This window comes from Leptodactylus fuscus, chromosome 1, assembly GCF_031893055.1.
Source record: "Leptodactylus fuscus isolate aLepFus1 chromosome 1, aLepFus1.hap2, whole genome shotgun sequence".
Lineage (NCBI taxonomy): Eukaryota > Metazoa > Chordata > Amphibia > Anura > Leptodactylidae > Leptodactylus > Leptodactylus fuscus.
The window spans coordinates 7,390,508-7,403,638 of NC_134265.1; the positions used below are offsets into that span (position 1 = coordinate 7,390,508).

General features: G+C 44.7%; 2 protein-coding genes across 2 annotated transcripts in view; one reads left to right on the forward strand and one right to left on the reverse strand.

Annotated features, from left to right (window-relative positions):
• Window positions 1-13,131, forward strand: part of LOC142194383 (uncharacterized) — a 386,321-nt gene that overhangs the window by 321,371 nt on the left and 51,819 nt on the right. The window lies entirely within an intron of this gene.
• Window positions 1-13,131, reverse strand: part of LOC142189670 (uncharacterized) — a 75,984-nt gene that overhangs the window by 29,324 nt on the left and 33,529 nt on the right. The window contains exon 3 of the mRNA XM_075262244.1: window positions 11,529-12,622. Coding sequence (XP_075118345.1) covers window positions 11,529-12,622 — 1,094 coding nt within the window. The remainder of the gene's footprint in view (window positions 1-11,528; window positions 12,623-13,131) is intronic.

The window sequence follows — 13,131 nt, forward strand, 5'->3', positions numbered from 1 at the left end:
TACTCCAGTCCACCCATTCCCCTAATCATTTTGGTTGCCCGTCTTTGCACTTTTTCAAGTTCACTTATGTCTTTCTTGTATATCGGGGCCCAAAATTGCGCACAATATTCTAAGTGTGGCCGTACCAGTGATTTGTATATTGGCATAACTATGTCCTTGTCATGAGAATCTAGACCTATTTTGATGCATCCCATAATTTTATTTGCCTTGGCAGCAGCTGCCTGGCACTGGTCACTAAAGGTAAGCTTACTGTCCCCCAAAATCCCTAAGTCTTTTTCATTATCAGTCTTACCCAGTAATTTACTATTAAGTACATAGTCATACATTTTATTACGTCGCCCAAAGTGCATTACCTTACATTTGTCAACATTAAACTTCATTTGCCAAATCTCCACCCCCCCATGCTTCCAGTTTCCTTAGATCCCCTTGTAATATTCTACTATCCTCCTCATTATTAATTACCCTACAAAGTTTAGTATCATCTGCAAATATGGACCCCCTGCTCTGTAATATGGACACCCTGCTTTGTAAACGCTCTACCAGGTCATTAATAAATTTATTAAACAACATAGGACCTAATACTGACCCTTGCGGCCCCCCACTTGTGACTGTGGCCCAGTCTGAATATTTACCATTAACAAGTCCCCTCTGTTTCCTGTCAGTGAGCCAGTTACTAACCCAAATGCATGTTTTCCCCCAGTCCCAACATTCTCATTTTACATACCAACTGTTTATGTGGAACAGTATCAAAAGCCTTTGAAAAGTCCAGGTACACCACGTCCACTGCATTACCCATGTCCAGATACACCACGTCCACTGCATTACCCATGTCCAGATACACCACGTCCACTGCATTACCCATGTCCAGATACACCACGTCTACTGCATTACCCATGTCCAGATAATCCACGTCCACTGCATTACCCATGTCCAGATACACCACGTCCACTGCATTACCCATGTCCAGATACATCACGTCCACTGCATTACCCATGTCCAGATACACTATGTCCACTGCATCACCCATGTCCAGATACACTATGTCCACTGCATCACCCATGTCCAGATACACCACATCCACTGCATTACCCATGTCCAGATACAACAAGACCACTGCATTACCCATGTCCAGATACATCACGTCCACTGCATTACCCATGTCCAGATACACCACGTCCACTGCATTACCCATGTCCAGTCTTGAACTGACCTCCTCATAGAAGCTGATCAGATTAGTCTGACAGGACGGATTCCTCATAAACCCATGCTGATTTGGTGTTATAACATTATTTACATTGAGATACTCCAGTATGGCATCTCTTAGAAAGCCCTCAAATATCTTTCCCACCACAGAAGTTAAACTTACTGGCCTATAGTTTCCAGGTTCACTTTTACACCCCTTTTTGAAAATTGGCACCACATTTGCTATTCGCCAATCCTGTGGAACAGACCCAGTCATTACTGAATCCTTAAATATTAGATACAAGGGTCTATCTATGACCATGCTTAATTCCCTCAGAACTCGGGGGTGTATTACATCTGGACTGGGCGATTTCTCTATTTTAGTGTTTTGCAGACGGCGCCGCACTTCTTCCTGGGTTACACAGGTGACATTTAATTGAGAATTTACATTCCCCCTAATCATGTTGTTGGCCAATGGATTTTCTTGTGTAAACACTGTAGAGAAGAAGGCATTTAATACTTGTGCTTTTTCCTCATCCTCCTCCACCATTACACCCAGATTATTTTTGAGCGTGCCCACATTGTCAGTTTTTATTCTCTTATTATTTATGTAATTGAAGAATAATTTTGGATTACTTTTACTTTCCTTGGCAATTTTACTCTCAGCCTCAATCTTCGTCTCCTTTATTTGTCTTTTGCACACTTTATTTTCCTCCTTATAGTATTTAATGCTGTGTTGCTACTCTCTTGTTTTAGTACAGTAAATGCTTCCTTTTTATCCCCCATTGCATTATTATTATTATTTATTTATATAGCACCATTAATTCCATGGTGCTTTACATTTGGGGGTTACATACAATACACAGAATATACAGGTAGATATAATACTAACAATGACTGACTGGCACAGTGGGGTAGAGGGCCCTGCCCGCGAGGGCTTACAATCTATGGGGGAAGGGGTAGAGACAGAAGGAGAGGGGGAGACTGTACAGATGGCAGTGAGGTGACAGTGTTATTGGAGGTTGTAGGCCTTCCTGAATAGGTGAGTCTTCAGGGCCTTCTTGAAGCCTGTGATTGTGGGGGTCAGTCTTATGTGTCTTGGTAAGGAGTTCCAGAGTATGGGGGATGCACGGAAGAAATCTTGGAGACGGTTGTGTGAGGAGCGGATGAGAGCAGAGCGGAGTAGGAGGTCATTGGAGGACCTGAGGTTACGTGTGGGCAGGTAGCGGGAGATTAGTTCAGAGATATACGGAGGGGACAGGTTGTGGATGGCTTTGTATTTTAGCGTTAGTAGCTTGAACTCAATTCGCTGGGCTATAGGTAGCCAGTGGAGGGACTGGCAGAGGGGAGCAGCTGATGAAGATCGGGGGGTGAGGTGGATTAAGCGAGCAACGCAGTTTAGGGTGGACTGGAGGGGGTGAGGGTGCATTCTGTACCGTTTTAGTTAGCCATATTGGTTTTCTATGATTTCTGGCCCGCTTATTCCCATAGGGTATGTGTTTTCTAGTGCTCTTATTTAGTATATTTTTGAAGATGTCCCATTTAGTTTGTGTTCTGGTCACGTTGAGGACATTGTCCCAGTTTATGCTGCTCAGCTCCTCTCTCAGCTGGTGACCATTGGCCTTCCTGAAGTTTAGTGTTTTTGTACCCCCTCTAATGAACATCTTCTTAATGTGTACAAGAAAACGTATTATGTTATGGTCACTATTACCCAGATGCCCCCCAACCTCCACTTTTGACAGTGTGTCAGGTTCATTTGTTAAAATTAGGTCTAGTCGTGCCTCTCCTCTTGTTAGGTCCTGCACTAGTTGCGATAGATTATGGGGATAATGTCTATCCTTAGGGAGAGACCACCTTCTCAGGTGTGTGAAGACTTATACAGCCATAGTTGCTCCACTGCAAGGGATCATGGGAAGAATATGCAAATCTGTCTCCCAAGATGTAAACAGGGAGCCAGTGCCTCTGTTTTGCTGCCTTCTATAGCAAGCACCCTGAACATCATGCCCAGTTGATATCAGGGTAGTTGAAATCCCCCATAATAATGACTTTATTCTACTTTGCGGCCTCATCTATTTGTTTTATTAGTATATTTTCAGCTTCTTCCATTATATTTGGAGATTTATAACAAACCCCTATCAGTATTTTATTATTTTTTGTTCCTCCCGTAATTTCCACCCATAAGGACTCCACATATTCATTTTCCTCCAAGATGTCCTCACGCAGGACTGGCTTAAGGCCTGATTTTACGTATAAGCAAACCCCTCCCCCTTTCTTATTTGTAATAGTAATAGCCGCATCATAGGTGTTTCAAAGCGAAAGTAAAAATGCCGGTGGCATCGGGAGCTGGAGTTAGCTGTAACACACAGCTAACATCCTGCTCCTTAACCCTCGATCGAAGCTGCGCTTCAATCGGGGGGTTTTATGCGCATCATCCAAAATTTGAGAGTGTTTTTCTGGGATGTTAAGCCCCTTGACAATAAAGGAGGAGATGGAGATATCTGACATCAGGGGGGAAAAGGGATGGGCACAGCGAAAAAGGGGAAAACAGGAGGTGGAGGGGATAACAACGACACATAACACACACAAACACCAAAAAACCTGAAACAGGGGATAAGACACTAAACAAGAACACAGTGAGAGGGCTAGCGGTACACCCTCAGGGGGAAAATAAAGGACGGGAGCACTAGTCTCCAAACGGCCCCGCACTACAGGGTCTTAGCTATGTGAGAGCGGAGAAGGCAAGCCACGAGGTGTTGCTCAGGATTTCAGCAAAAAAAACAGACAATATGGGGGAACAGAGCAGCACCGGCTCTGACACATGAAAACAGAAATAAGAAAGCCAAGAGAAAAACTGAATTGGCTACTTATCCAGAACTGAGATCATAGAACTGAGGGCAAAAATATATATACAGAAAAGCCCAGAACGGAGAAATCACATTAACCAAACAGTACATGGAACAAACTCAGAGTCCAGCGACAGGCATCCAGTGAGAACAGAGCATATTACGCTTGAGACCCCCGGTCTGAGGGAGATCTACGCTGGTGTTGCGGCCTTTGGGAGCGGGACCGCCAAGGTTGTCTATGGCATCCCACTGTAAACAGAAGGGGCCGGAACGGTTGGGGTCGGTGGAAGGCGGACCATTCGGGAAGCTGAAGGGTCGGAAGGCTCAAGGCTCGGAGAAAGGTCGGGAGGTCGTCCGGATGAGTTAGGGACAACACTCGGTCTGTTGGACTTGTAGAGAGAACGGAAAGCCCCAGAGATAGGGAATCCTGCGCTCCTGAAGAAGGGAGAGGAGAGGCTTCAGGGCTGCATGTTGCTGGAGAGTGTATCTGGATAGATCCAGAAAAATAGATAGAGAGGAGCCCTCAAAGTCCACCGGTCCGTTATCTCTGACCTTGTGCATAATTGCCTCCTTAATAGCGTAGAAATGAATCATACAGATCTCATCCCTAGGTTTGCCAGGGTCTGCGCTGCAAGGATGAAGCGCCTGGTGGGCTCGATTCATCTCGATGCGAGAGTCAGGAGGTCGGCTCAGTAGAGAGTTAAAGATGTCAGTGAGAGCAGGGACAGGATCCGCTGTTTGGACTGACTCTGGGAGACCTCGTTTACGTATATTGTTGCGACGGTTGCGGTTCTCAATATCGTCCATGTGAGAGACAAGGTTGCAGACTTGTGAGGAATGAACTGTCACTTGTTGCAGGGTATCAAGAGAAGTAGAAGCAGAGGACTGGAATTCCTCAAGGGCTCTCACCCTTTGTTGCAGATCAGAAACGTCAGCTTTAACCACCCGCAGGTCTTGGCGCCAGACGTGCTTTAGATCGGTCGCAAGACTGTCCATATCTCTCTCCTACGCAGGGCCAGCAAGGCTTGTAGTTCTGGAAACTTCTGCAGGGTAAGAGCAGCTTCCTCAGTTGGAAGGAGTTCTGATACAAGTGCAGGCACCTCCGCTTGGCGCGCAGTAGAAGAGAGACTAGAAGATTCACAAAGGGCTTGTCCCTTTGAGGGGCAGGCCAATTGTGTCCCAAATAGGAAGCCTTACTCAAAATGCGAGTAAATATCTTGATATGGTGCTGAGGCCTTTTGTGTTAGGTTTGGCTTCCTATACGAGGGACAGCACGGACGTTTTGAATAGACTGGAGGGTATAATATTGGAGGACGATGTGGCATTTGCCAGTTTGGATGTAGAGGCATTATACTCTTCCATCCCGCACAACAAGGGATATGAGGCTATCAGTTATTACCTGAAAACACGCAGAACAGGACTACAGGGTCACAACGAGTTTATTCTAAAGCTGTTAGCATTTGTGCTAGAGAGAAATGTTTTTGGTTTTGAGGGGCGGACCTTCCACCAGCTGAGGGGCACGGCGATGGGGAGCCCTGTGGCTCCCACGTACGCCAATTTGTTCCTCGGCTGATGGGAGGAAACCGTTGTCCACTCTGAAGAAAATGAGGTCTGGTCAGGTCATATTGACCTATGGATCAGATATATTGACGACATCCTCCTGTTATGGAGGGGCTCGAGGGCACAATTTGACTCGTTTGTGGGGGCTCTTAATGGAAATGACTTGGGCCTGAAATTCACGGCTGAGTTTCAAAGAGAATCCATTACATTTTTGGATCTAAAACTGACTAAGCAGAGGGATGGGAGAGTGTCTACTAATATATACAGAAAGGCTACATCAACAAATGGTTTCCTTAACTGGCAGAGTTGCCATCCACAGCCCCTGAAACGGGGCATACCAGTTGGCCAATTCATCAGGGCCAAAAGGAATTGCTCCTCGTATGGAGATTTTTTGAAGGAATCAAAAAATCTTTCAGCTATGTTCTCCCAAAAAGGTTATCCTGAGAGAATGGTGAATAAGGCGTTTGTTAGAGCCAAGGGAATGAATAGAGGTCAACTTTTGGTCCCAAGACAAAAAAACTGAACAAAAAGGCCCCACAAGAATTGTTGTGACTTTTGATGTCCGACATATGGAAGTGAGGGGTGTTCTGCAAAAATATTGGGACATTCTGAAGGCTGACTCGGATTTGAGTGAAGAGGTAGGCACTTGGCCAATGATTACCTTTAGAAAAGGGAAAAATCTTAAGGATCGGTTGGTCCATAGCAATTTACCCACAGACAGTGATGAGAAAATGTGGTTGACCCAGGGTAAACCTATGGGTACATTTAAATGTGGGAGGTGTACTGCATGCCCGTTTGTGGATAAGAACCCTCAATTCACAAGTGCAGCAACGGGTGCTACGTTTCAATGTAGGAGCTTTGCCAACTGTGAAATGATGGGAGTGGTCTATCTCCTTAGCTGTCCATGCCCACTAAACTATGTGGGCAAGACCATCAGACAGCTGAGGAGAAGAGTCAGGGATCACATCTGTGATATTGCAAATGGGAGAGACACTCCGGTGGCACGACACTGTGAATTTTCACTCAGGTGACACCTCCGGATTTAGGGTGCAGGTTATCGAAGTAGTGAAACCTCATCCTAGAGGAGGAAACTGGGATAATTTTATCTTGAGGAGAGAAGCACAGTGGATCTACCGTATGGAGAGTCTATCTCCTAAGGGATTAAACGAACAGATGGATTATATGTGCTTTTTAGAATGAGAAGATTGTCCCAAAATGAAGGGTGATGCGGAGTGTTAGTTGAGCTCCTTGGTATACCTATTACCTATCTCACTCAAAGTTCACCTTAATGAACTAGATGGTTATAGACTTGTTTTGAATATACCCTTGAATAAACATATTTCTTAAAATCACGATCTTTTATATTTCAACCTGTATCCCGATGTGAGAATGGATATGCAAAATCTATAGATTATGATTAGTGAGAAATTCACCATTACATGGACCCTGTTGGGCAAAGAAAAAAAATTTTTTTGTCTAGATCCCCTGTATACCAATTACCTTTCCCGTAAGCCTAAATCCACAGCTCTACGAGTACGTCCATAAATAAATAGGGATAATAAATGTTATTAATCTCATTCCGTATAGTAAAAATAATAGAAGTATTCATGGCCATTCATGTATTGATACGATACTCACCGTTAAGAATATAGTAATGTTGAGGTGGATACATTGAAGGATGGCTATGGTACTTAATTGATCTGTAGTTATGTAGATGCAGGAAGAAGGGATCTGAGTTTCTGTCATCTAGCAAACGCTATGTATCTGACACGAAACAGAAAAAGTGTGTCTTTCATTTTAACCAGGCGCATGCGCGAGTTCAGGGTATTAGATAGAATAGCGTAGAAAACCTGTATGACCTTTGCGCATGCGTGCTGTATCCCTATTGAGGAACGTACGGAATCTTTTCTTGTGACGTACGTGTTACTGTGCGCATGCGCACATGGGCGTGCTCGACCAATGGAGGAGATTGGTTGAGAGAAGTGGAGGGGCGTGGAGTAGGGTTTAAATACTTTGAAGAGAGCAGGGCAACTCACCGCTGGGAGTTGAGCGGCGGTCCTGCTAGCGGTCAGAACACCTACCGCTGATTCTTCTTGCACGAATTGTTGTGGAGAGGGTCCGATGTTTAGGACCCAGTAAAGAGACCCCTGATGAATCACCTTGAGTGAAGAAACGCGTAGGGTCAGATAAAGCAGTTATAGATGTAGCACCCACACGCAGATAATCTGAACAGTGACCAAGCCAGTGGTACCTTTCCTCCTCTGTTGGTGTGGCGTTAGGCCAGTATCCTCGGAGGGGTGGGGGAGCATTCCATTGAGCTTTCTATAACATTTTTGGTCACGTTCTTATTTAAATCTGTGAGGTCATTGGTGCACATCGTGCATTGGATGAGGGAGGTAGAGATAATGTTTATGTAGGGCGCAATAGAGATAGCGCTACTAGCTCTCCTCTTCATACACTCACCTGTCGTTGCACAGCGGGTTATGGTGTAGGACATGTTTTAAGCATTTGGTTACATGTTTTAAATTATCTAATAAAAGTAAGTTTTATACATTATTTCCTTTGGTGGATAAGTCAAATCCCCTTTCAGTGACTCAGTAGAAGAGAGACTAGGCCCAGGAATCCTTCTGTAGGTGGCTGGGGGTGGCAGGTCCCCATCAGAGGAAAGGTCAGCTCCTGGCAAGGGGTACATCCAGGTTGAGCTAGAAGGCTGAAATAGGGACCGTTTATATGGTGGGCTAGCACCCCAGTTAGTGTCCCTGGTAGAGGTCCCAGGTGGCCAAGGAGTCTGGCGGAGCAGCGCGGGAGTCAGTTGGAGTGACCTGGGGGTGTCTCTGATGTCAGAGTGTGGAGATGCTGTAGAGGAGAGCAGCGGCACCCTTGACGCCGCTGATCCCTGGTGAGCCATAGCCTCAGATGGAGCAGGGGTCTGGGAGGGGGCCATATCAGGGCCCAAGGCTGGAGGGGGTGTCGGTGGTTCCTGAGCAAGGTCTGGAACAGGAGCAGAGGGGCCCGGAGCAGTCACATCCCGGCATCTGAGGTCGGGTAGAGATGCAGACACATAGCTGTGCTGCTCTCTCAGGCGCCCACGTGCGGAGGAAGAAGATGGCGTCCGCTCTGTGCTGTAGGCCGCAGCGTTCTCCGGCTCAGGACGTCCAGCCAGCAGGGTGAAGAAAGCCGGAATCGTGCCAGCGGGCTGCAGGGGGTTAGAAGGATCCCCTGGATTTCTTCTTGCCCGGGATTTGCCCATTTCGCCACCAAATAGAGTACCTGTGTCGAAGCACAAAGCGGAGCTCTTAAGGTAAGTGACCGCTCGCCTGTATGCCAAGCCACGCCCCCCAACCCAACGTTGTTTTAATAAAAGTGTGTCGTACTTTCGCCTCAGCTGAGAGAGGAACTAATACCAACATCACGAGTGGTGTGACTTCTTTACTGCTGGCACTCAGCCTAATTAATTAGGCTATGACAACGGTTACCCAGGATTATTGGTCGATTAGTCATAAACACCAGTAATCACCTTATCACTAGTAGTGGGTGGGATAGTGAGAGACAGGGTGGGGGTGTGTGGGAGGGGGAAGCGAGGTGACAGGTAGGGTGGAAAATCCATAGCAGGAAGCTGAACCAAGTAAACAAATGCAGAAGATACCAGGAGCTCCCAGAGACACCCAGAAATAACTCAAAACACTGCTAAAGGTATTTGGTTGCATTTATTAACCCATTAATAGCACTAACAGAAATTAAAAAAAAACAAACATAAAAAAAAAACAAAAAACATTTTTTGGCTGGAAAACCCCTTTAATAATAAAAATACGAAACCATAAGAAATGAGAAACCCAATCTCAATCTCCTCAACCAGAGCCCAGCCCAAGTCTTTCGCTCCTTTCTTTGGCCTTTAGCGGAGTTTGGTGAAAGATCAGTGGTCATGGCAGGAGAGCTGAACCTAAACATGGATGTAATAATTGAGTCTTTGACAAGCAGATTCCCCATTCCGTTGTCACATTCACAGGCCCTGAAATCTAAGATGGCTGACATGAGGCTTGTCGACCTCTGGTGGACCCTTCATCCCCCGATTCTGCGGTTTTTGTAGATTTTTGTAGATTCAGGAGTTTTGTTTCTTTGCCTCATCTTTTTGGAACAAGTCGTTTCGAGATTGTCTGTCAAGCTTTACACTTTATAATATTTGGGGCTAAATTGTTGGGTTCACATTCACTTATTATATTTGTCACTTAATTATCTAATTGATTTTATGTTTTCCACTTAATGTGCTCTGACTTTTTATAATCTTGTCTTAGTTCTTGTTCACATTCTGTCTATTATTAATCACTTTATGGTATTTATATCCCCCCTTTTTCATGTGACCTTGTCTCTTGAAGCCATTCACTGGTGAAACGTGCCTCTGGCTTGATCGCCATTTCCGTGGATCTGCTGCATGCTATTGAGCCCTTTAGACATCTTACACAATGGCACTGGGTATGTAAGTATTGGGCACTTTGGGAGGATTATACTGGGATTGAGTCGGATTATATTTCCCTGGGCCAATATATATATATATGTGCTTATATCTGATGTCTGGAGTTTATGCCGGGTCCCGGGTATAATGTTTACACGGCCATCTTGAGGTATTATACCGATAGCTCAGGACTAGATTGCTGTGTTTAGGACCTGTATATATTCTTATTATAGGACTGACTGTTACGATCGTGTCTGAGTCCAGACCCAGATTCCGGACTGCAGGTTGCACCACTAAGGAAACAGGGGAAGGAGACTATCCCTGGCACTACGGTGGCTAGCTAGGCCCTGCCTATGGGCGGTGGTCAGCTGTCCCCAAGCTAGTCTTGGCCCCGACAACTCCTGGCTCTCTAGCACGAATACCTAGCAGACAGATAGGACAAGAGCTATAGGAGAGCTAGGGACTGGGGTTTCTAAGGTGGTGACCCCTACGGAAATCAAGGTGCAGCTGCAGACAAACAAGCAGGATGGGATGTGCTGGACAACGGACACGCAGCACAACACAATACACAACAAGAGAATGAGGAGAGGGACAGTGGAGAGGTGAGGAAAGGGTTAACACAGGACTGGGGCAAAACACTGGAACCCAAAACCTCTCAAACCACAAGAAAGTGCCAGGCACACAGAGCAGAAGGACAGGGTGGAGATGAAGTGTGAGGAAACAAACTAGATTCACACAACAGGCAACTTTCACACCACTTCCTAATCTGCTGGAACCTTCACCAACACAATCCTCCTCCTAGAGCCAAGAATCCTAAGGTGTAAACCATGAAAACCGGCAACATGTGGGGCCAGCCCTCTTCCTTAAAAAGGCCCCAGAATCCTCCCATAGGATGATGGCAATATTAAACACCTGAGGTTCGATTCCTGGAACCTCAAGTATGCTAAGAGGACTGACACCAATACCAAACCAGATGGTGCAGTGGCAAAGCAACCACCAGCAGAAAATAGGAGCCCGGATCAAATCCCCAGCTGACACACACACACCAGGTCATGACACTGACATATTTCTTACTCTTTTGTATCCTCTGATGTATTTTGTATCAGGTTACATATTATAATTTAGGATTCATTTCTGTGCTGCTACTTGGTGGGAGGGGTGTAGGTACCATCAGAGATGTTTTACAGCACAATTGTTTGTATCCTCGTATTTCTTAGTGTCAGTATAGCTAAAATTAAACTTTATAACGTATTTTACGTGAATAAAATGAATATATAAATACTTTATTCTGCTTGTTTCCATATGTGCTTTGGATATCTCTATAGGTTGTTTATGGGACTCAATTGAAATTTTGATTAGAGGAAATTTGTTGTAGTGACCACCCTGACACTATAGCTTAATGTTTCGGAGACTACTACTGAAATCTCTACAACCTTAGAGGCCTCCTCTCAGATTTACAACTGCAACAGATACAAAACAGTATCAAAGATTATGTGTGAATTCTCTGATGTCTAACAAGATGTGATTTCTGAGAAAAACATTTCCCGCATTCTGGACATGAATATGGCTTCTCTCCTGTGTGAGATCTTTGATGTCTAATAAGTTTTCCTTTAGCGATAAAGCATTTCCCACATTCTGGGCATGAACATGGCTTTTCCCCTGTGTGAATTCCTTGATGATTAACAAGTTCTGATTTAGAGATAAAGCATTTCCCACATTCTGTGCATGAATAAGGCTTCTCCCCTGTGTGATTTCTATGATGTCTAATAAAGAGTGATTTAGAGGTAAAGCATTTCCCACATTCTGGGCATGAATATGGCTTCTCCCCTGTGTGAATTCTCTGATGCATAACAAGACGTGCATTACTGTTAAAACATTTCCCGCATTCTGCACATGAATAAGGCTTTTCTCCCGAGTGAATTCTGTGATGTCTATCAAAATTTGATCTACATGTAAAACATTTTCCACATTCTGCACATGAATAAGGCTTTTCTCCTGTGTGAGTTCTCTGATGTTTAACAAGTGCTGATTTACAGATAAAGCATTTCCCACATTCCTGGCATGAATAAGGCTTCTCTCCTGTGTGAATCTTTTGATGTCGAGCAAGAATTGATGTCTGAGAAAAACATTTCCCACATTCTGGGCATGAATATGGCTTCTCTCCTGTGTGAGATCTTTGATGTATAACAAGTTTTGCTTTAGAAATAAAACATTTCTCACATTCTGGGCATGAATATGGCTTCTCACCTGTGTGAATTCTTTGATGTATAACAAGTAATGCTTTAAAGGTAAAGCATTTCCCACATTCTGGGCATGAATATGGCTTCTCCCCTGTATGAGTTTTCTGATGTGCAACAAGACATGATTTTTTAGTAAAACATTTACCACATTCTACACATGAATATGGCTTCTCCCCTGTGTGAGTTTTCTGATGGTGAACAAGATTTGATTTAGAGGAAAAACATTTCCCACATTCTGGGCATGAATATGGCTTCTCTCCTGTGTGAGATCTTTGATGTATAACAAGTTTTGCTTTAAAGGTAAAGCATTTCCCACATTCTGGGCATGAATATGGCTTCTCCCCTGTGTTAGTTCTCTGATGTATAACACCTTTTTTGGATAATTCATTTTGCTTAACGGACTGTGATGAATTAGAAGAAAGATCTTTCTCCTGAAGGGCTGAGGGTATATCTGGGGTATTGACATGTTCTTCATATGGATCTTGTGTGATACCATGATCCTCTGCTTTATAATCTGTAGATATCAGATGTCCCTCTGAGCTCTTGGTACAATCATCTGACAAGAAGAAAACTGATGTTACTATTATTGAATAACATAACCTCATAAGTATATTCCCCACTGAGCTGCCGCTGCCTGAGACGCTTCAGACCGTGTGAAGAAGTGAAGTCAGTGGCACAGGCAGCAAACGACGGCAGCGCGGCCTACTTCATTAGTATTCACTGTGCTGAGACGGAGGTCAGTGATAGTGACGAGTAATGAAGCGGGGCAGGAGACGCCACCACTGCTCTAGGTCACTGTAGAGGTGAACACAATCCATGGCTGCTTAAATATGACCACTTATGTGGAATAATACCG